Below are 25,689 nucleotides of genomic sequence, written 5' to 3'. Positions count from 1 at the left end.
TGGAATACGAATAAAATACTATTAAAATGAGATAAAACAATGAAATTAAAGAATTCCTCCCTTAAGCGGACTAAAAGTTTGACTAGTGTCATGTTCACAGGGTGGAATGAAACTAACAAAACATGTGTATGTTCGGAATCTTATAAATAGGAGATTAGTCTTTGGTATGCATGCGTTTGAATGACCACGAATCCGATATGAGAAATGGACAATGAACATTAATAGAGTTTTTTTGTATTTTCATTTCTAAAGTCTCGGCAATCAATAATTTAGTATAATTATGTTGAATATTTAAAATTTTGGCTTCATTAAACAGGAATATGTGGTTTACATTTATCGCATGGAATGCTAGTTCTGATACGTTCGCACGTGATGCACGAACTGATGCTTCATGTTGCTTAACCCTCGAGTTTAAAATACATCTGGTAGATCCAATGTAAGAAGAATCACAATCCTTACAAGAAATGTAGTAGACGAGGTCATGTGTTTGCCGGAAGTCGATCGCACTTTGTGATTTTTGAGTGTAGCAAATAATTTACGGACCGGTTTGCAAATAGTAGCAAAACTGGTCCATAAATTATTTGCTGTTTGGAATTTAAAATGTGACCTAGCTGTGATAATCAAGCAAAAAAACAAAAGGGGGGGGGGGAATTAAAACAAGGTTTGACCACATCTATAAACTGTGCTAAATTGATTTTTAATTGTTTTAATAATAATTTGGACTTACTGTTTATTTTAAACTACAAGGAAGAATAATTAAGTTAATTTGTAACAAATTTTAAATATACATATGTATTATCAAACTTGTAAATATCACTAACAGAGGCATCACCTTTGTATTTTATTTTATTATTATCTTTTTATACTTTGGTGACAACAAAGGAATTAATAGAAACAATAACTAGAACTGGGATTTTTAAAATGGACACTTGATAAATAATATATGTAACCACAGTATAGTGATTATTTAAGAGTGCAGCTAATTTGGCCTTTTTTTTTTTTTAAGTATAAAATTCAAATTTACACACATGAAATCATTATATACCTCTTGAAGCTGCCTCTGAAGCTGATGGGTTCGTTGTATTTCAGCTGCTAATTCTAACTGTGCTTTTTCTAGATATATAGTTTTTGTTTCCAGCTCTTCTTGCAACTGGTGTTTAATATTTTGCTGCTCTTCTAAGTGATGCTGCAATTCATTTAGCTCATTCTGAACCTGCAATATTTAATATACATTTTAAAAATCAAAGCATATTTAATTATTAAAAACTTATCACATTTAAATGAGAGCTGATCACTAAATTTAGCTTTTGACATTATATAGCACAGGATCTGTGCTGCACAATGTCTTATAATGTATTATATAAGGCTCTAAAATACAATATAAGTTTAATTATTACAGTGCAACCTGCTACAGAAAAAAAACAACCACAGCTAGTTGGGATTTAAATTTGGCAACAAGTTCATAATACAACAGGTTACAATTAATATACAGAAACTGAATTACTACAGTAAATTATAACATATACAAGAAAAAAAGATTAACAAGCAGTGAAGGTTGTGATGTTAAAGAAGCATGCAGAATCATCTAGACCAGTGGTTTTCAACCTTTTTTTAATAACAGCACCCTTAAGAAATTTATTTTATTTTGTGGCACCCCTACTCAATATTTTCTTCCTATTAGATCTGATTCTCTCTCTGTACACACACACACACACACACACACACACACACACACACACACACACACACACACACACACACACACGAATATATAATATTAAAAAAAATAGGTTATATGACAGTTATTACAATAATATAAACAAAATTACAAATCATAATACAAATTATATATATACTGTATAATTTTAATCTTTATATAGAGGTACTAAATAAACATCAATTATAGATCACCACAAAATTAAAAAGATACCATGCACCTTTTTATAATGAAATAAATATATAAATTTAAAAAAAAAATAAGTTTAAGTAACTTAAACTCAAATAATGTGGAAACCCTGGAATGTTGTTGTGGTACCACAGCTGAAAACCACTGATCTAGACAATACTGCAATAATAGTTAAGACACAGCATGGGTTTGTTAAAGGGATGCCTTGTCTGACCAATTTGATTGGATATTATGATGTGGTCACAAAGGATCTGGATGCAAAAAATAATTCTGATATCATATACTTGGATTTCAGAAAATCCAAGTACATGATACTTGAATTTCGCTCCAATATCGAGCGGTATCCAAGTATATGATACTTGGATACCACTCCAATTTGTACAGACTGCTGTAAAAATTGGAGTGGTATGGCATTAAGAGCAAGTTGCTACAATGGATAAAGGGATAGTTGATTGGGAGACGACAGAGAGTGGTAATCAATGGACACTGCTCTTCGCGGACTAATGTTATTATTGGAGTTCCCCAGGGTTCGGTTCTGGGCACATTACTGTTTTGTGTATTCATCAATGATATTGATGAAGGTAGATGAGGCTTAATGTTCAGGTTTGCAAAGGTTGGCAGGGTTGCTAACAACAGTAAAGACAGTATGCTACTTCAACAGCATCTATATAAGTTGAGCAAATGGGCTGAGGATGGGCAACTGAAATTTAACATTGACAAATGTAAAGTACTGCATATGGGTAGCAGTAACCCAAGAGAAACGTACAAACTGTGTGGTACTACACTCAGGGAAGTGAAGAATGAAAAGACCTGTGGGTAATTGTGCATGCAGTCAGATATGAAGTTCACTGAGCAGTGCAGAAGGGATGTCAGAGCAGGTCAGGTCATGCAGTCTTGTCAATGATATATGGCAATTTTGCTAGCAGAGACAAGGAGGTGATTATCCCATTGTACAAGGCAATGGTCAGGTGACACCTTAAGTAATGTGTACAGGTCTGGATGCCTCATTTTAGGAAGGATGTAGAGTTGCTAGAACGTGTACAAAGAAGGGCAACAGGATTGGTGAGGGGAACAAAGGGGATGCTCTTACCATGATAGGCTTATGTTCTGCAAATTGCAGCGCCTGGAGACTAGGCATTTGCGAGGTGATCTTATTTAGGTGTAAAAGCTCTTGAACGGGTTGAGCAAGCTCAATGCTGATGGGATGGACATGTGTTTATGTAAAGGGCGGCTCTTAGAACGTCAGTTCAACTCCTTCTCTTATCTCTGTGAAGAACAGTATCACTACAAATGGGCCAGATATGTGAATGACGTAGGTTTTTGTGTATTATGTGTTCTGTTGTAATGTTACGTAGGTTTTTGTGTATTATGTGTTCTGTTGTAATGTTCTGGACGTTTGGCTACCCAGAGGCATCAGTAGACAGATGATTTTGGGTAGTACTTGTCCACACCATGGAAAGGTGGACCAGTTCCAGTAGATGGGACACCTATGGTCTCAGAGTATGAGACAAAAAAAAAAAATTAAATTAAAAAAAATAATAAAATAAAAATTCCTTCTCTGGGGCCCACACCAGAGGGGGGGGAAAAACCAAAAGGAAGAGAAATAAAAAAAAACAAAAACAAAAATAAAAACTGAAAGGAAGAAGAAAAAAAAAAAAAAAAAAAAAAACACGAAAGGGCAAAAAAAAAAAAAAAAAAAAAAGAGGGAAAGAGAGATGAAGAAAGGAAGAGCAGATATTCCAGTTGTGCAACCATTAAGAGCGGCAGCATCAAAACACATTGATGCTTCCAGCGATGGATTTTATCAACTTCATATCACTGGAATCATACTTTTCCTTAGTTCAAACACTTCTTAAGCAAATACCTGGAACATCTCAAACTTACTAGGGTCTCTTAAAAATATAGATTCTTCTCCTGGAGCTATACTCTCCAGTATTTCACGTATCACTGTCCGGCATTGTCGTATATTTTACAATCATATAGTATGTGCTGTCAGTCTTCCATGACCCCGCAAAAACAAAGGTCCGCATTACTTAGTCCTAATTCATATAATTTCTCATTCATTGACCTGTGCCCTGTTAACAAAAATGCCGACGGTAAACTAGGTGTAAACCAATTGTGAACTTTTTTATCATTGAGAAAAATCATGTTCGGGATAAACAAGTTGGTCACTCTTCCAGTAGGTATGGTATTCCATCTTGTCTGCCATAAATTGATTACTTCATTCATACATCTTTTCTTTTCACATCTACAGTCAGAGCAAATACTGATCTGTAAACTAAAAAATTCTGTAGAAAGTTTCCTCTTAATATAGTAGCAAAAACCACAATACAACAAATGTAGATCCAAGGGTAGAGCTCTGGACAACACTTGCAGCATGGCAGTGGACACCGTTCTGCACACTCTTACAATACCAAGAAACATGATGCACTGTATACAATTTAGTTTAGTCCAAAACCTAGCTATTTTAACTCCATGGAATCAGGCTCCTGATTCCATAGAGTTTTTTTTTTTTTTATGTAAACCCCAAACACGACAGGTATTAGAAACTATAGTACTTAGTACCGTACTTGAGTTGGAGGTTGAGAAGATGGAGAACAATGCAGAAGAACAGTGCCCATGGAAATATCTGTAGAAGAGGCATAGAGCAGAAACAGTACGTCTACGAGACACCGAAGATGTGTAGATGATGCTGCATTGCAGGATCATCTAAACAAGATTGCAGCAATAATTCAGACACAGCATGGATTTGTTAAGAGAAAGTCTTGTCTGACAAATTTGATAGGATATTATGATGTGATTACAAAGGAACAAGATGCAAAAAATAATATTGATATCATATATTTGGATTTCAGGAACGCTTTTAACACTGTTGCGGTGTTTGTTTGTTGTTTGGTTTTTAGGAGCATTAGCAACTAAGGCCATATTGCTCCGGGAATATGCGGTGGTCATTCCCTGACCTTTCCGCATCCTCCGTATTTGGTGGTGACGGGCTCGAACTCTGGTCTAATCAAGAAGCATGTGCTATGCACTGTTGCTCCTTCCCACCTGGCTATGGAGGAGCCACATTATTGCACATGGAAGACTATTGTACAAATTGGAGCACAATGGTATTAAGGGTAAGTTGCTAGAATGGATAAAAGGATGGTTAAGTGGGAGAAGACAGAGGATGGTAATCAATGGGTGCTGCTCTTTGTGGACAATGTTATTAGTGGAGTCCCACAGGGTTCGGTGTTGGGTCCACTGCTGTTTTGTACATTTATCAATGATATTGATGAAGGTATATCAGGCTTAATGTCGAAGGTTGCAGATGATACAAAGGTTGGCAGGGTTGTTAATGACAGTAATGGGAGTGTGCTACTGCAACAGGATCTAGATAATTTGGGCAGATGGGCTAAGCAGTAGCAACTGAAGTTTAATCTTGACAAATGCAAAGAACTGCATTTCGGTAGAAGTAACCCCAGAGAAACGTACCAACTGTGTGTACTACACTTAAGGTGGTAGAAAATGAAATTGTGCAGTCAGATATGAAGTTTTCTTTCAATGCAGACAGGCTGCCAGGGCAGGTCATGGGGTTTTGTCAATGATATATAGAAATTTTGCTAGCAGGGAAAAGGAGGTGATTGTCCCTCTGTATAAGGCAATGGTCAGGCCATGCCTTGAATACTGCATACAGGTCTGGAGGCCTCATTTTAGCAAGGATGTAGATTTAATTGAGCGTGTACAGAGAAGGGCAACAAGATTGGTGAGGGGAATGAAGGGATCCTCTTACCAAGAGAGGCTTAAGTTCTGCAAATTGCAGTGGCTGGAGACTAGGCACCTGCGCGGTGATCTGATTGAGGTGAATAAGGCCTTGAATTGGTTGAGCATGCTGAATTCTGATGGGATCCTTCTACTTGTTCAGATTACGAACCTAAGGGGGCATAAATTCAAATTAAAAAAGGACAGATGTAAAATAGATGTGTGGAAATTTGCCTTTAGCTAGCGGGTGGTTAATTGCTGGAACAAACTTCCATCTGTCGTTGTGGAAGTTGATAAGTTGAATAAATTTAAGGAGGAACTGGACAGGCATTTGGAGGGAATGGTGTGATTTTTTTGGCTGATGCTGCATAAGCTCATACACTTGCTTTCTTGCATCACATGCCACTACTACTACTACTACCACCAATTACAAAAAACAGTTGGCAAACCATAAGACAGAAGCTTGTTTAGAAGGCCTTTATGCCAAACGCGATCGAAAGCCTTTGAGATGTCAAGAGCAACTGCTTGTGTTTCACCAAATTTTTCCATTGAACTAGTCCATAAATGGGTAACATACGCCAGAATATCACCAGTGGATCGACACTGATGGAATCCATACTGGCGATCATTGATCAGACGGAAAGTTTCTAGGTAGTTTAAGAGTTGGCGGTTAATTGATTTCTGCATTACTTTAGAAAGAGTAGAAGTAATTGCAATGGGATGATAATTGGATGGGAGGGATTTGTCACCCTTTTTAGGAACTGGCTGGATATGAGCAAATTTCCAAGCAGAAGGAAAAACACCTTTGAAATAAGAAAGTGAAAAAAAGGCAGTAAAGAAGAGGAGTAAGTTCAGGAGCACAGATTTTGAGGATAAGTGGAGAAATACCATCAGGACCTGGAGCTTTCTTAGCATCAAAATTCTTCTGACATCCTTTTGACGGAAAACCACAGGAGGCATTGAATGAAGCGTGTTAGGAATTGTGGGAGGTGTTTTACCAAGATCATTAATACATGAGTTGGCAGAAAAATGGGATGCTAGCAGGTCAGCTTTATCCTTGGCTGAAGTGGCAACAGAACCATCTGGTTTGGACAGAGGTGGGAGCAGAGATGGGCAAAAGTTGCGGCCAATAGCTTTGGCAAGAGACCAGAATGCTCAGCTACCATTAGGGCAAGAAGCAAGTTTTCTACTCTTAGCCTGTTCAAAATCTAGTTTGGACTGATTAATGACTGCTTTGCAATTGTTGCGAGCTTTGGCGTAGGCAGAAAATGAAACTGAAGAATTGGAAATAAGCCAATTATAATATGCAACGTTCTTCTCTTGAACAGCCTTAGCACATTTATTGGAAAACCAAGGTTTAGATAAAAGACAAGATTTTAAAGTGGAGTGTGGGATAAAGGATTCCATTCCTACAAGAATAATTTGACTGACATGATCTGAGCAAACGTTGACATCACAAGTTTTGAAACAGTAATCCGACCAAGGAAAAGAAGAAAAGAAATCTCGCAGGTCATCCCAATTTGCATTCTTGTAATGCAAAGCAATACGAGGTTGGGAATAGCCATCAGATAAAGGCTCCATTGGAGAAGAGACAATCACCAAGTTGTGATCTGAGGTGCCTAAAGGACCACTCACTTCAATCATGCACTTAGAAGGGTTGTTTGTGAGAAAAAGATCAAGTGTGTTGGCTGTATGGTTAGGATTGTCCAGTATTCTTGTAGGTAAATGAACAATCTGTGCAAGGTCATTAATAATTGCAAAAGCCTCAGCATCTCGACCAGCTGGGTCAGTGTGACTAGAAAAAAGAAGCCAGCTGAAGTTGTCAACATTAAAATCACCAAGGAAAATTACCTCACTGTTAGGAAAGTTGGACTGGAGAAAGTCAAGTTGCAAAGAGAGGAAGTCAAAGAGTTCCAAGTGATTAGTGGAGTTGGGAGAACGGTAGAGAAAACAGCTGAATTTGACACAATGAGGTAGAGAGATTTTAAGTCAGAGAAGATCGAAAAGAGGAGATTCCAAGTTACCAAGTCTCTGACAGAGAATATCGGAACAGACATATGCACAAGTACCACCTTTGAGGCAAAAGGAATCATACAGCGAATAATTTGGGCAACTGCGATGAGCAAAGTGGAGTGTGGGATAAAACCGATAATTTAGATTCTGTCAGAAAAAGTAAATGGGGTTTGGCAGACTGCAAGTGGAAATGGACATCCTTAAGATTAGAATTGAGACCACGTATATTTGTGAAATGAACTAGGAAGTGTTTGGGAGGTTTAGATCTTTTTGCAGATAAACTTACTCTATTAGTTTGACAATTCATAGTGTATTCACTAGTAAGAAAAAGTGGGTGGGGCATGCTGTATGAAGTAATGAAATTTTTGAATAAGGCGTACAGATGGTAAGAATATATCGCGATCCTTGACATAACGTGGCCTCGACAATGTCCCCCACACACATACACACTACTCGGTCTCCCTCCAATCACTATCTGGCAGAGTAGAGATAGCTAGGTTATACACTAGCTGATCCAGAAGCCTCCCAGAGAGTGATTGGTCTCCCTCTTCTCAGGGAGACCAATGTCTGTGGCTTTGATATTGTCTTCTAGCCTTGTTTACTGCTCACCTTAATACTGTTAACTCTGAAGTCCATCAAGGACAGGATTTCAATCTAGTAGCTTTCTTCTTACCAGGCTTGTACACTGCGCTCATAATTGAATCCTGTAAAATACAGCAAGAGAGTCAGCCGAATACTCTATTAAGTGACGCTGCCTTATTACAGAGAAGTGATGCATCGAACGCAGACCAATCGATTGTTTTCAGTGAGAATCGAACCAACCCTGGCACTCGATATTGACTAGCTGAAGTTATAACATTTTTTACATAAAATGAGATAACTCTATGGTCACTAGATGTCCAGTCAGAAATGACCCGCCAATCATAGATGTAGTGTCGTAGGCCAGAAGTTACTATAGTTATATCAATGTTGGACTGCCCCATAGGCCCAGAGAATGTGGCCAGCTGATTGGATATATTCGTCACATATAAATTGTGATTAAATATAAATTGTTCAAGCAGACAACCTCTCTCTCTCTCTTATCTGTCGTAGAACTATGCCATAGGCTTGATTCAGCATTTGCATCAGTAGTGATTATTACGATTTTAAGCTTTAACATAAATAGTGCATGTTCCAGATAATCCAAAGAGCTATTAAAATCCATTGATGGAGGACAATATAATGAAATAAGATAAAATTGCAATGTTGTTGTTGCAATCATCACACATGTGGCACATTGATTACACAACCCATGTATCACCACAACATCCAAATTGTTATTGGTTATCACGATTCCTTATTTGGGCTCTTCTTGTACAGGTTGCACAACTCGTGCACTTAGAGGATATCCCAGTATCTTAAATCTTTGCTCCGATTGAACCCTGGCCCAATACAGTTCTCGTAAGGATACTACATCAACCAAGTTATCCTCCTTTGATTTGCTAATTTATCAGCCACCAGTCTAGAATGTTGGCTGTTTATCTGTATGATTTTAATTCCTGAAGAACCAAGAACTCTATCAACCACAGAATCATGTGTAGATCCTCTTGAGTTTATTAACTCCATTCGATTTTTGATTATTACAATTATTCATTGGCTGTCCTTATTCGTACCAGTTTCATAGCTCCTAAATATTCCAGATAATGAGAATCCCTGACTGAGTGGTGAAGTTCACGTTTCCTACACTTACAGTTCACAAAATACAGTTCTTCATCCTCACTGGGACACTCTGCCAGTATACATGCCTGTCTCTTGTATGCGATATGCATACCACTTTCTTTGTGAATGACAGGTATACACATGGCCAGGCATTAGCATTAGTAGAGGCATACGATGCAAAAAAGCAGCTTATACAGCATCAGCCACAAAAAAAAAAAAAAAAAACCCCTCCCATTTAACACACCCACAAAAACAGATGGAAGTTTGTTCCGGCAGTCAACCATCTGCCGGCTAAAGGCCAATTTCCACACATCTATTCTACAACTGTCTTTCCTCAATTTGAATTTGTCCCCTAAGGCGATTTATCTGGGCAAGAGAAAGAATCCCATCAGCATTGAGCTTGCTCAAACCATTCAAGACCTTATACACCTCAATCAGATCAACTCGCAGGTGCCTAGTCTCCAGAAGCTAAAATTTGCAGAATTTAAGCCTTTCTTCATAAGAGCACCCCTTTGTTCCCTTCAACAGTCTTGTTCATCTTCTCTGTACTCATTCTAGCAACTCTAAATCCTTCTTAAAATGAGGCTTCCAGACCTGTATGCAGTACTCAAGGTGTGACTTAACCATTGGCTTATACAAGGGAATAATCACCTCCTTATCCCTGCTCGCAAAATTCCTGTATATCATTGACAAAGACCCCATGACCTACTCTGGTAGCCTGTCTGCACTGTTCAGAAAACTCCATAAACTCCAGTTCTCTTTCATTCTCCACTACCCTGAGTTCAACACCACCCAGTTGGTACATTGCTCTGGGGTTACTGCTACCCATATGCACTACTTTGCATTTGTCAATGTTAAACTTCAGTTGCCACTTCATAGCCCATCTACCCAACTTTTCCAGATCCTGTTGCAGCAGCATACTGTAATTGCTGTTTTTAATCACCCTGTCAACCTTTGTACCATCTGCAAACTTGGACATTAAGCCTGAAATACCTTCATCAATATCATTGATAAATATACAAAACAACAATAGGCCCAACACCAAACCCTGGGGGACACCACTAATAACATTAGTCCACAAAGAGCAGTATCCATTGATTACCACTCTGTGTCCTCTCCAACTCAACCATCCTTTTATCCATTGTAGCAACTTGCCCTTAATGCCATAATGCTCCAATTTTTATAGTATCTTCCATGTGCAACAGTATCAAAAGCTTTCCTGAAATCCAAGTATATGATATCAAAATTATTTTTTGCATCCAGTTCCTTTGTGACCACATCATAGTATTGAATCAAATTGGTCAGAAAAGATTTCCCATTGACAAACCCATGCTGTGTCTGAATTATTACTGCTGTCTTGTCTAGATGATCCTGCAATGCTTCTTTAACCAGTGACTCCATTATTTTCTCTCGAACAGAAGTAAAACTAACAGGTCTGTAATTACTTGTCACCAGTTGATCCCACTTTGTGAATTGAAGATTCATTTGCACATCTCCGTCTGTGAGGTCTTCCCTTGACTCCAAGGATGTTCTCATAATTATAGCTAAGGGTTTGCTTACTTCCTTTGCCACCTCCTTTAATATAACTGGATAGATCCCATCTATCCCAGATGCCTTTCTTATGTTAAAATTTCAACAATTTCTCCTCCACTTTGCTCTCAGTTATTACAAAATCATTTAACTCCCTGTTAGAGTTTGATAAAATCTGGCCCTCTCCTCCTTGAATAACTCCTCATGTGTGAATGCAGATGCAAAATACTCATCTAGTTCAGCAGCTATCTGAGAATGATCATCTACAGCCAAACCATAGATATCAGTGGACCAATCTGATTCATGCTCCTTCCTTTTAGAGTTTATTAAGTAAAGAAGTCTTTGCTGTTTTCATTTGTATCCTTTTCCAAAATTTTCTCGTAATCTGCCTTCGCTTGCCGAACCTCCTTTTATGACTGGATTACAGACTAGCTTGTAAATAACATAGGCTTCTGTGTCGCCTGACAATTTATGTGAATCCCATGCATTTTTCTTCTCTGCCACGATTCTCATTAGTTCATCTGACATCCATTTTGCCTAAACCTAGAGCAGTATTTCTTAATTGGAACAAAAAGCCTACTAGCTTCCAAAATTACTTCCTTGAATGCTTCCCATTTAGAATTTGCTGTTGGTAACATCATCAGTTGGTCCCACTATACAGAATCTAAAAAATATCCGAGACCGCTGTAGTTGCTGTTAAAAAACCTTTCCCTTTATCCCTGATGGTAGTTCCATCTTTAAGTAAATCCCACATCAGTACACTGTGATCACTGCCTCCTAGTGGTTCCTTTATCTGTAAATTCTTAATGCATGAATAATCACTGCTGATAATCAAATCAACAGTGTTATTCCCTCTTGTTGCTTTTCTAACATGCTGCTGTAGAAAGCAATCATCCAATAAATCCCCAAAAGCCTTGCTAGTGTGCGAGTGACCAACCCACAAGTTCCAGTCTATATCTGTGTAGTTAAAATTCCCCATTATAAGACATTCTAATTTACTGACCCACTCAATTTCTCTGTACAATTGTTGATTGTACTCATCAGAGTCATTAGGCCTATAACAAACTCCTACCCTCGTTTTTGCTTTCCCAGTACTTTACACCAAACTGACTCAACATTGCATTGCCCATCTAATGTCAACTGGATGCACTTCCTTAGATTTTATGTGTTTCTTAATTAACAGCATAACTCCCCCTCCTTTCCTATCCTGTCTATCCTTTCTGTACACATTATACTTCCCAAATTCGAATTCTGCATCCCTTATATCTGAGTGACACCACATCTGATATCCCAACAATATCTGCTTCGTATGTCTTAACCAGCACTTCAAATTCATCAAATTTATTTATTATACTCCTAGCTCTGGTGTACATGCCAGTATACATGCACTTGTTCTTACTCTTAGTTACTCTAACACAGCCCATGTATTTACTTGTTTTATGGACTCCCAGTAGTTCCTGAAATCCCCAGCAACTTTCTTTCCAGGCTGCTGTTCATTCCAATAGAAGCAGTGCAACAATCATTTCTACCTCTGCCTGCAGCTACTATTAATATATTAGTCTGTGAATCTCCCCCCCCCCAAATAGCAGTTTTCTGACCCCTAACATTGCCTCGATAGCATCAGCAAATATTCTTACACCCTTTCTATTTAAGTATATCCCATCCCCGTAGAAGCAATTGCTCCTGTTAACAAGCACAGACCATGCTGAGAAAAATTCTACCCCATGGGCCTTGCACAATCTCACCAGGGCCGAATTGATTGGCAAGGTTCTCATCATATATTCCCTCCTATCGTGTTTGGGCAAGATTGCAGAAACTTTCAAATTTAACCCTAACTCGAGACTTTTTTTCAGCGTTGATCTGTAACTTGCTAAGTAAATGTGTAGGATCTCGTACACTTAATGTCATTAGTGCCAACGTATACAACGATACCACCTTTTGTGCCCTTAAAAGATGATATCTGCTCTATAATGCCATCACCCTTTTCTTCTGGAAGACATTCCCTGGTCCTATTCCACCTATCCTTTTTGCACAATATATTTCCTGTTTCCCTGACAATTGAGTCATCAACAATAACTAGCTCCTGTGGGACCAGCACATTCTGCCCTGAAGGCTGCCACTGTGTTGCCTGGTGCATAAGAGTCAGTTTTATTGTTGAGTCGGGCAGGTGATAGCTTGATGGGGACCCCATTTTAATTCCTTCGAGGGCATCCACCCGACTCTTCAAGCTCTCATAGATACCCATCAGAACGCTGAGTTGTTGCCTAACTTCTTCATATTCTCTGCACCTAGCACACACAAAGATATCCTCCATGGCTAGATCATGTCATTTTTGAAAGAGATCTGCAAATACATCGCATTTTTCACATTTTTTTAGACTGTGATACGTTGTACAATCATCTCCTTCGGTTCTCCTGCGAACCACAGCACTTTCTATATTTTGCACACGTTGCTTTGTTGCTCTAGTCTGGGGCATGATTTCTGTTTAAATACAATTTAATTAACAATAAAAATTAAAAGATTTATAAATTTAATTGATTAATTGCCGATACTACACTAAGCTAACAGATTCATACTACAGTGCTATGTATTACACTATCTAGTTTTACATTATACCTCATATATCTTACACTATCAAGTTCGAGATATACGTAATGCTATTCCGTATCGATACTACACAATGGCAGAAGATTTGAACGGTACAAGTTTTACCGATACTAAGTCTCTATCCACAAAATCTCTATCTAAGTTCAAAATAAACTAAGTATCATAACCAGAAATATAAAGCTACTTCTAGAAAATAAATTAATATGCCAATTTAGTTAATAATATGGTAAAAATTTAAAAAATTCTCTATTAGTTGGAGCCATAAAAACTTCACCTGCACCCTAACATACGGAAAATTCACAAAATGTTCATACCTGTAATATTTTCAACCATAGCATATTCAGTTGTAGAGTAAATTTTTGCTTAAACAATGACGTGGACATTCGTTGATTTTCTTGTCTGCAAATTCATATTCAGTAGAGCAAAAACTGCTAACGGTTCAAGCACAAAAATGGTGGATATAACAATAAATAGCTTGCATGTTTGTTAGAGTTTGTTACATTCTCCTCAAGTATACTATACTATGAAGTTTGCTTGTGCTGTTCATAACCTTATTATATCCATGAAAAAAAGAAAAAAAAAATTCTGACCCAGAATTTCTATGGATAATAATCCCTAAGATGCAGGTTTTCCTCTGACATGCAGATAGAAATAATCTATTTTGTAGAGATGGGATTTTTGAACAAAGGTAGGGCAAGGGTTTATGCAAGTATTATTGAGGATACCTTAAGGGTCAAGAAGGGTAATACAGATACATATGTGGACAACATGGTTTTGTAAAAGGAAAAATCATATTTAACTAACCTGATTAACTATTTTAATAGAGTCACTCATGAGCTGGGTAGAGGATATAATTTTGACATTGTTTACTTAGATTTCAGCAAAACACTTTACTCAATCCAACACAAAAAAGTTACTGTACAAGTTGGAACACATTGGAATCATGGGGAAAGATGCAGAGGGTTGCAATTAATTGTTATTTTTCAAATTGGGTCAATGTAAGAAGTAGGATTTCCCCAAGGATCAGTACTAGGACCTCTGCTGTTTTTGATTTTCCTAAATGACACTGATGAAGAGATAGAAGGTATGATGGCAAAATTTGCAAATGATGGCAAAATTGGTACAGTATTTGTTGATCATTGCCAAGGTGAGCTTCTTCAGGAAAATTAATGCTTCAGAAACCATCAGAGAAGTGACAGCTTTGTTTTCATGCAGCAAATGCATCTTACACTTGGGACACCACAACCCCAAAACACTTGGTGGGATCAAACTAAAAACAGTAGAGGACAAAAAGTTATGATACAATAAGATAATGCCTCCTAGCAGCAGAGGCAAGTGACAAGGAAAGTCTAAGGTGTCCTATTAATGATTTATTATATGAAAGTTACTGTATAAAGTAATTTTAAGACCACACTTGGAATACAGTGTTCAAGTATAGAGACTGCACCCAAAAAGAAGACATCAAGAATTTATGGCCCCTAGTTAGTTCTGGAATCATTTATAATAGTGAAAATTCCACCCTCATTCACCTTTACTTTCACCTTTCAGAGTTGTATACACTTCAATCAAGTCTCCTCTAAAGTATCTGGTTTCCAAGCTTTGTAGCCAAATATTCAATCTTTTTGAAAGGGTCCAAAGATGAACAATGGAGCAAAAGCACATTCATATGAGGAAAGACTTTGAATATGTGGACTACACAGCTTGGAAACCAGACACTTTAGAGGAGACTTGAAAGTATACAATTCTGAAAGGTGAAAGTAAAGGTGAATGAGGGTAGAATTTTCACTGTTATAAATTATTCCAGAACTAAAATATAAATTCAAATTACAGGGGTTGATTGCAGGAGGGGGCCATAAATTCAAATTACAGGGGTTGATTGCAGGAGGTTTCTAGACAGCAAGTTTTAAGACAGCAAACATCAAGCTGATGTTTGAAAAAATTCAAACATCAGCTGGATAGATACCTACATGAGGATAGTTTTAAACAGCTAGTTTATTTTATTATTATCTATTATTATTTTTAACTAATTAATATTGTTTGGCTAGTGCAGCAAAAACTTAGGGTTTCCTTGAACCATATGTCTAATGCTAATACTAATACTTGAATATTGCCATAAAAGCATAACTGTTAGCATTAGTTGAGGAATGATACAAGAAAGCAAGCTTATAACAGCATTAGCCAAAAAAAAACCAAACATTCCCACCCAGTGAAATGGGAATCAACTTCCACAACAGCAGATGGCAGTTTGTTCCAGCAATCAACTACCCATTGGCTAAAGGCAAACTTTTACACATCTATTCTACAACTATTTTCCCTCAATTTGAATCTATGCCCCCTCAGGTTCTTAATCTGAGCAAGAGAAAGTATCCCATCAGCATTGAGTCTGCTCAAATCATTCAAAGCCTTATACACCTCAATCATATCACTTTGCAGATGCCTAATCTCCAGATGTTGCAACTTGCAGAACATAAGCCTCTCTTGGTAAGAGCACCCCTTGGTTCTTCTCAAGAATCTTGTTACCCTTCTCTGTACACATTCTAGCAACTCTACATCCTTCCTAAAATAAGGCCTCCAAAGCTGTATGCCGTACTCAAGGTATGGCCTGGCCATTGCTTTATACAAGGGGGATAATCACCTCCTTGTCTCTGCTACCAAAATTCCTATATATCATTGTTAAAAATGCCATGACCTGCTCTGGCAGCCCATCTGCGCTGCTTAGAGAACTTCATACTTGACTGCACAATTACCCCCAGGTCTTTTTCATTCTCCACCTCCCTGATTATAGTACCCCACATTTGATAAGTTTCTCTTGGGTTACTGCTACCCAAATGCAGTAATTTGCATTTGTCAGTTGTCACTTCTCAGCCCATGTGCCTAACTTTTCTAGATCCTGTTCCAGTAGCATACTGTCTTTACTGTCATAAAGAACCCTGCCAACCTTTGTATCATCTGCAAACTTGGACATTAAACTTGATATAACTTCATCAATATCATTGATAAATATACAAAACAACAATGGGCCCAACACTGAACCCTAAGGGACACCACTAATAACATTAGTCCATGTAGAGCAGTGTCCATTTATTACCATTCTTTGCCATCTCCCACTCAACCATCCCTTTATCCATTGTAGCAACTTTATAAAGTTGCTGCAATGGATAAAGGGATGGATATAACTGGATAGATTTCATCTGCCCAGGTGCCTTTTTTATGTTTAACTTCAACAATTTCTACTCCACTTTGCTCTCCGATATTACAAAACCATTTAGCTCGCTGTTAGAGGATGTGGAAAGGTCAGGGAATGACCACCACGTATCCCCGGAGCGATATGGCCTTAGTTGCTAATGCTCCAAAAAACCAAAAACAGCGTCTTATTAGTTCATCTGACATCCATTTAGGTCTAAATCTTGAATGGTTTTTTCTTAGTTGATATGAAAAGCCTAGTAGCTTCCAAGATTAATTTCTTGAAGGCTTTCCCTTTAGAATCCGCTGTTTTTAACATCATCAGTTGATCCTACTGTATAGAATTTAAAAACTGTCTGAGACCACTGTAGTCACCTTTACGAAAGCAAAAACCCTTGACGGTAGTTATATCTTTAAGCAAATCCCACATCAGTACACTGTGATCACTGTCACTTAGTGGTTCCTTTATCTGCAAAATTCCTAAATGCATGAATAATCACTGCTGATAATCAGATAAAGAGTATTACTTCCTCCAGTTGCTGCTCGAACATGTTGCTGTAGAAAACAATCCTCCAATAAATCCACAAAAGTCTTGCTAGTGTGCAAGTGACCAACCCACAAGTTACAGTCAATATCTGGAAAGTTAAAATCCCTCATTATGAGACATTCTGATTTACTGGCCCACTGTTTGTCTGCACAATTGTTCATTATACTCAGTCATTGGGCCTATAACACACTACTACTCTCATTTGCCCTTTCCCAGTGTTTATGTCACACCAAACTGACTCAACATTGCACTTTTCACCCGTGTCAACTGGATGCACTTCCTTAGATTTTATGTGTTTCTTAACTAACAGCATAACCCCTCCTCCCTTCTTTCCCTGTTTACCTTTCTGTGCACATTGTACTCCTCAAATTCCAATTCTGCACTGCCTATATCAGTGTGACACCATGTCTCTGATATCCCAACAATATCTGCCTTTGATGTTTTGATCAGCCCTTCAAATTCATCAAATTTATTTTCTATAGTTCTACTATTAGTGTACATGCAAGTATATATGCACCTGGTCTTACTCTTAGTTACCCTAACACAGCCCATGTATTTACTTGTTCCATGATGACTCCTAGCAGCTACTGAAATTCCCAGCAATTTGTTCTCTAGTCTGCTGCTCATTACAATAGAAGCAATGCAAGAATCACTTTCACATCTGGCTGTGGCTATAGTTAATCTTTTAGTCTATGAATCCTCCCTCCAAGCTAGCAGTTTTCCTATCCACCCAACACCCTTGATAGCATCAGAAAATATTCTTGCACCCTTTCGATTTAAGTGTATCTCATCCCTGTAGGAAGCAGTCTCTCCTGTTAGCAAGCATAGACCATCCTGTTCAAGCACTATCTCAAGTCTCATCAAATAGACTGAAGAGTTTGTGCTTGCAATTAGGAATAATAATAGAATAAAAATAATACGTAGTTGGATTTATTATTTTTCTGTATTTTAATTTGACATTATCAAATATAACAATAAAAATTTCATATTAATAACTGCAAAAATTTTTTCTATTGAAAAAAACATGTACAGCAGTTTTTTTAAGCAGTAATGAAAAATTCTTAAAAATTAAAAAAGACCAAATTTTTAAACCGAAGTGAAAGTAAAGTGAACTGAATACCTTGTTTAGAGTGAACTGAAGATCTAATACTTCCTTTTCCTTCAGCGCTAAAGCATTCTGAATTTCTGTACTATTAGAAGATGAGTCAGAGAGTAATGTCTGCAATCTAGAAAATTTCAAAGTTAACTAAATTCTTCTATAAATGCTTATATTTCAGAAGTAATGCAATAAAATTAAAATTATCTACTTCAGCATATCTGAAAATTTTCTGGTATTCATTTAACTTATGATTTTCTGGTAAGTTTACTTTTCTTCTAGATTTCTGTCAAGTTTTTTTCTTTTTATTTTGCCTCCCCCAAATATGTTTATGTGTTATTCTTTATTTATGAATACGTATTAAACCATTACATAATTTTGACTCTGCTCAAGGTTTAATATGGAGAATTTAATGTGTTCAGTAAACAGAGCACTTTTAAGTTTGTCCCTGATGGTAGTGGTGTCTGCAACTTTTCTGCAATTTGTTTATCTGTAATTGTTTATGCCTCCTAAATTATTTGCTTTTAAGAATGTACAGCTTGCATGAGGATTGACTTCATTTCTGTGAGTACTACTGTCTCAGGGGTGCCTCCGTAGCCAGGTGGGCAGGAGCAGCAGTGCGTAGCACACGCTTCTTGATTAGACTGGGGTTTGAGCCCGTGACCACCAAATATAGAGGATGCGGGAAGGTCAGGGAATGACCACCGCATATCCCCAGAGCAATATGGCCTTAGTTGCTAATGCTCCTAAAAACCAAATAACAACAACAACTGTCAGGCACATTAGCATATATGCATAATGCATCCATCATGAATTGTCAAACTAACAGAACAAATTTATTTGCGAAAAGATCTAAACCTCCAAAACACTTCCTTGTTCATTTCACAAATATACGTGGTTTCAGTACCAATCTCAATGATATCCATTTCCACTTACAGTCTGCAAAATCCCATGTAATCTTTCTGACAGAATCCCAATTATCAGTTGATTCAACTATACATCTCAGTTGTCAAAATTATTTGTTATATGATTCCTTTTGCTTCAAAGGTGGCACTTGTGCATATGTCCACTCTGATATTCTCTGTCAGAGACAGTAATTTGGAATCTCCTCTTTTCAATCTTCTTTGGCTTAAAATCCCTTTACCACACTCTGTCAGATTTATCTGTTGCCTCTACTGTTCTTCCAACTCCACTAATCACTTGGAACTCTTTGAAACTTGACTTTTCCCAATCCAACTTCTATAACAGTAATGTAATTTTCCTTGGTGATTTTAACATTCACAACTCTAGCTAGCTACCAATTTCTAGTCACATGGACCCAGCTGGTCAAGATGCTGAGACTTTTGCAATTACTAATGACCTCGCACAGATTGATCATTTACCTACCAGAATACCACACAGACAACATACTTGATCTTTTTCTCACAAACAACCCTTCTAAGTACATGACCGAGATGAGTGGTCCTCTAGGTACCTCAGATCACAACTTGGTCATAGTCTCTTCTCCAATGGAGCCTTTCTCTCATGGCCATTCTCAACCTCATGTTGTTTAGCATAACAAGAATGAAAAAATGGATGATCTGAGATTTCTTTTCTTCTTTTCCATGGTCGGATTACTGTTTCAAACCTTATGATGTCAATATTTGCTCAGATCGTATCAGTGAAATTATTCTTGTAGGGATGAAATCCTTTATTCTACACTCCACCTTAAAATCTCGTCCTTCATCTAAACCTTGGTTTTCCAATAAACGTGCTAAGGCTGTTCAAAAGATAAGAATATTGCAAATCACAATTGGCTTGTATCCAAATCTCCAGTTTAATTTTCTGCTTACATCAAAGCTCACAACAATTGTACAGTTATTAATCAGTCTACATCAGATTTCGAACAGTCTAAGAGTAGAAAACCTGTTTCTTGTCCAAATGGTAGTTGAGCATTCTGGTCCATGGCCAAAGCTATTGGCCACAACTTTTGCCCATCTCTATTCCCACCTCATTAAATCAAACAAATGGTTCTATTGCCACTTAAGCCAAAGAAAAGCTGCCCTGCAAGCATCCTACTTTTCTTCTAACTGATGTATTGATGATCTCGGTAAATCTCCTCCTATCATTCCAAATACACTCCATTCAATGCCTCCTGTGGTCTTCCACCAAAAGGATGTCAGAAGGATTTTGAAAAATCTCAGTGATAAAAAAGCTCCAGGTCCTGATGGTATTTCTCCACTTGTTTTAAAAACCTGTGCACCTGAACTTACTTCTGTTTTGCATCACATTTTTTCTCTTTCTTATTCCAAAGGTGTTTTTCCTTCTGCTTGGAAATTTGCTCATATCCAACCAGTTCCTAAAAAGAGTGGCAAATCCCTCCCATTCAATTATAGTCCCATTACACTTACTTCTACTCTTTTAAGAACATAAAATGATGTTCTTATAAATGCTATCTAGTATTTATAAGAAGATCATTTTTCAATGGAAACTGAAAAGAACAGCATCTTCTCCTTGTTTTAAGCTCTCCCCAACTCAACAGTAGAAATTCATATGAATAAATCAGAATCATCTATCCAGTTTAGTGTGGTAATCAACTTTAAAAATGGAAGTGTAAAATTGGAAAAAAATTGTTGGTAAAATAAATTGGCACATAATGTTCTTCAACATATCGACGAGTAATGACCCCGGTATATGGATGAGAGGTCATTACTCCTTGATAGATGTGCAGGAATAATTACTTCACTAAATGGATACGAGATACATTGGATTGAAGAGCTATATTTGGATTTTCAAACACTGGCATAACATTTAAATGAAACAAGCAAAAATTGCTTTATTCAAGTGAGAAGAGAGAGAAACAAACAGACTTTCTTTTCTACACAAGTGAGAATAGCATGACTAAAATTATTAACTTGCTTGACTTGTCTAGGATTGCTTTTACCAGAGGTTTTTTTCCTCAGTTCATCAATTTGTACTCTTTCAAAATTGTTGATCACGAACTGAACTTCAACAAGAGTCGGTGCCACTCACTATGATTGCTTGCCATACTTATTAATTAGGTAACTCTGAAAAAGGACTCGTATTACTTTTCTCACCACTTCTAACTTCTTTAAACAGACTTATCAAAGTTTGCTCCTGTATAATCAGTCTAGTTACACATTTAATCAAAGACAGCAAATGTGTACACATGTTTCAAAATCTTTTTATTTTCTTAGTGGCATGGATCAGTTGAAATTGTTTAAATCTATTTTTCCTTTTATCACTTCTTTCCAGATAGTAGTAAATATCTACCAAGTAGTCATCCACTTTCAGAGGAAGGCATTCAGTTCTTTTCATCACACAAATTAATAAGATGACAACAACAGCCTCTTAACAGTGTTCAATCTACTCCTTTAATACTCTTGCTACTCCAGTTTGTAAGCTACCATAAAAGGCACATTATTGACACTAAGTGACAGACAGTTTTTTGAAGAAATCTGATGATCATACTTTCAGGTTGTTCAACAGAAGATGCCCAATGCTGTATTTGGCAGAGTCACCTTTCAATGCTGGCAATGAAAGAAAGCTGCTTTTGATCTGATGTTTATTATTATTATTATTACAAAAGATCACCACAGTGGGATGTAGCTTGGAATGTCTGATTACTGCCATTTGTCACAATTTAAAAATGGTCCATTTGAAATTGAAAAATCATACTTACATACATGTGGCACACAAGGCAATGTGTTACTTTTCTCAGATTTTACAATAAATGGAAAATCTTGTGCATGCTTGTGAAATTTTATGTCATATTTCTTTGGCATGTTATTGAAATACATTGTTAATTAGCTTCACACCACACAAGATGGAATATCACACGTTACAGAGAACAATGCTATTATTGCATGTTTTTATTTTTCAGTGCAGATTACCACAGCACATCTCGCAGAAAATTCTTGAACAAAAATAAGCAGAAATTTGCAGCATTAAAAAAAATAATAATTTTAGTGTAGCTTTTTTTTTTATTATTTATCATTTTTTTTTTTTTGTGAAAATAAAAAGTTGACAAACAGTTTTTCTAAAAAGATGGAAAAACTATATTATGGCAGTGAGATGGAGAGGAGTCAAATTGTTTAAAAAAGATGGATTTTACCATTGCAAATCTGGAGAGCTGGTAGCTATGCTGGTAAATCAGAAAACTACAAGACATTCAGTTTAGTTTAGGTGCTGGATTCCTTTTGTTTTAAGGTATGTAAATTTTTAGTATGAAAGTACATTTGTGCTCAAAAACTAAAAATAAAACAAAAATGTGAATATATATTTTAAGTACATATAAAAACAGAGAAAATATTTGTCATGTATGAAATAAAACGAACTCTATTGTACTCTATAAATTAAGCACAACTTGTTACAAGATGCAAATTCTATTACCAGATAAAAACAGTGTGCTGCTGAAGTCCTTATGAAGCAATGGATCATGATTCACTAATGAGTTGAGAGTCTGAAATTATATTTTCTATATAGTTTTGTCTGGAGCAGACAGGGAACAAATACATTGCAGAGATGTTGGAGGCGATTGTTTAATGGTGTGGGATGGAATCACTATCAACAGTTGTAGAGATCTTCATGTGTTCCTAGAAGGCACTGTTCTCATCTCAATACCTTATGTATTGAGATGAGATTCTTGTATTCATCCACTGGCAGGAGCAAATGATAGTGATAGATGAAAATGCATAATCTCAGACTTCAGAGGTAAAGTACAGGCATATGGGATGGCAACCAGATCCTCACACCTCGATTCCAGAACAGCATGTGTGCATGCTTGAAGCAGGTTGGTTGCTAGTTATAGGAATGAAATATTATCATTTTATAATCAGCTAGCTATTGTGAGGAGAGAAAATATATACAATCCATTGTAGAAATCATAAAACTGTGTGTGTGCATTCTATAAAAGGGTGCCTGTATTAAATTGGGTACATGTACTTCGATTTAATACAGGCACCTTCTATTATTTGCATAAACTACTTGATAATAATCAATTTCAAAATCCTATTATTAGACTGATTTTAAAATACATAAATGGGATTCCTTTTGTTATACATCAACTGTATGTCATACTGGTGACGTGCAATTGATGTATTTATCTATAAATATACAGAATGGATAAATAATATAAAAAACATAAATAAAATAATACTAAGTTGAATGATTTCAAATTAAGGCAAACAATAGTTTTGGATGTCTATACTTGGTTTTTTTAAAGGAAAGGCTCTTAGCTTAAAATATGTTTCAATGTATTTAAAACTTGATTATACAGTTGAAATAAATAATAATAATGCAACAAAGGTGTTCCCTTAGTTATAAAAATAGCCACAATTATTTGATCATAAATATTACATTATTTGATCACAAGATCAAATAATGTAACAAATATCTCTATATAACAAATGCATTTGCATCTTCTCTCTCTCTCAGGTCTGCTAGGTGTGTATCCCATGTTATAAAGGGAGAAAATAGATGCTGCCTGCTAGGGCCAAAAGGTTGCTAACGTCTAGTAAGAAATAATCCCTTTTGGCTTCATATTGATCCATCAATGCAGGGCATACATCAACTTATAATTGTTTCAGTTCATCTGTGAGTTAGCAAGGGGCCATCTTGCACCTAATTAACTGAATCCTAGCTGATTATGTACAATGTGATCAACACATTTAATGCTAATTTCCATGAATAACCCTTTCAACAGCAGACATGTTTTCTGGTATGACAATGTGTTTAACCTGGCAAGGATAAGCAGGCTCTTCTAGATCACAGATTTCATTTTGAAACTTTGGGTAATATGTCATTATGTGTGACAAATAGTTCTCACCATACATATTAATTATCCTGTGATGAATTTCAATGGGTTTCAGCCCTTCTTCATTTGAATACTGTCCAACTACTCAACACTTCTATGATCAAATTTGCAAATTATACATACCCCAAAATCCAATAAAAATTGCACATATGGTTGTTAAACTCCTTTAGCATTAGCATTAGCATTAGTAGAGGCATTTGATGCAAGAAAGCAAGCTTATGCAGCATCAGCCAAAAAAAAAAAAAAAAAAAAAAAGTAACATAAATAAATAAAAATAACCACTTCCACTTCACCCCTCTGTTCGTTCGAAATACCTGTCCAGCTGAGCCTTAAACTTATTTAGGCTATCAACTTCCACGACAAGGGATGGAAGTCTGTTCCACCCACCAACCACCCGCTGGCTAAAGTTGTTGTTGTTGTTTGGTTTTTAGGAGCATTAGCAACTAAGGCCATATTGCTCCAGGATATGCGGCGGTCATTCCTTAACCTTTCCGCATCCTCCGTATTTGGTGGTGACGGGCTCGAACCCCGGTCTAATCAAGAAGCGTGTGCTACGCACTGCTGCTCCTTCCCACCTGGCTACGGAGGCGCCGCTGGCTAAAGGCAAATTTCCGCACATCTATCCTACATCTGTCTTTCCTCAATTTGAATTTATGCCCTCTCAGGTGATTTTTCTGAGCTAGAGGAAGAATCCCATCAGCATTGAGCATGCTCAAACCATTCAAGGCTTTGTACACCTCTATCAGATCACCCCGCTGGTGCCTAGTTTCCAGACACTGTAATTTGCAAAACTTAAGCCTTTCTTCGTAAGAGAACCCCTTTGTCCCATTCACCAATCTAGTTGCCCTTCTCTGTACTCGTTCCAGCAGCTCTACATCCTTCCTGAAATGAGGCCTCCAGGCCTGTATACAGTACTCTAGGTGTGGCCTGACCATTGCCTTATACAAGGGAATAATCACCTCCTTATCCCTGCTAGAAAAATTCCTATATATCATTGACAATACACCATGAGCTACTCTTGCAGCTCGTCTGCACTGCTCAGAGAACTTCATATCTGCCTGCACCACCACCCCCAGGTCCCTTTCATTCTCTACCACTGTCAGTGTAGTACCACAGAGTTGATACGTTGCTCTGGGGTTGCTGTTTCCCATATGTAGTACTTTACATTTGTCAATGTTAAACTTCATTTGCCACCTCGAAGCCCGTCTGCTCAACCTTTCCAAATCCTGTTGCAGCAGCATAGTGTCAGTAGTGTCCTTGACAACCCTGCCAACCTTCGTATCGTCTGCAAACTTGGACATTAAGCCTGATATACCATCATCAATATCATTTATAAATACAGAAAACAATAAAGGCCCCAATACTGAACCCTGAGGGACTCCACTAATAACATTAGTCCACGATGAGCAGTGTCCATTGATTACCACTCTCTGTCTTCTCCCCCTCAACCACCCCTTTATCCATAGCAGCAACTTGCCTCCAATGCCACACTGCTCCAATTTGTGCAGCAGTCTTCCATGTGCAACAGTATCAAAAGCCTTTCTAAGATCCAA

At 37.2% G+C, this 25,689-nt stretch overlaps 1 protein-coding gene across 1 annotated transcript in view; it reads right to left on the bottom strand.

Moving 5' to 3' along the window:
• Nucleotides 1–25,689, bottom strand: part of LOC150076228 (uncharacterized) — a 744,224-nt gene that overhangs the window by 495,865 nt on the left and 222,670 nt on the right. The window contains exons 14-15 of the mRNA XM_090387291.1: nucleotides 18,346–18,451; nucleotides 1,046–1,213 (exon numbers count right to left, since the gene is read on the bottom strand). Of these exons, the coding sequence (XP_090243417.1) occupies nucleotides 1,046–1,213; nucleotides 18,346–18,451 (274 nt within the window). The remainder of the gene's footprint in view (nucleotides 1–1,045; nucleotides 1,214–18,345; nucleotides 18,452–25,689) is intronic.

This window comes from Mastigoproctus giganteus, chromosome 13 (genome assembly GCF_048544385.1).
Source record: "Mastigoproctus giganteus isolate SK-2022 chromosome 13, ASM4854438v1, whole genome shotgun sequence".
NCBI classification, from domain to species: domain Eukaryota; kingdom Metazoa; phylum Arthropoda; class Arachnida; order Uropygi; family Thelyphonidae; genus Mastigoproctus; species Mastigoproctus giganteus.
This window is presented reverse-complemented; position numbering and strand designations above follow the sequence as displayed.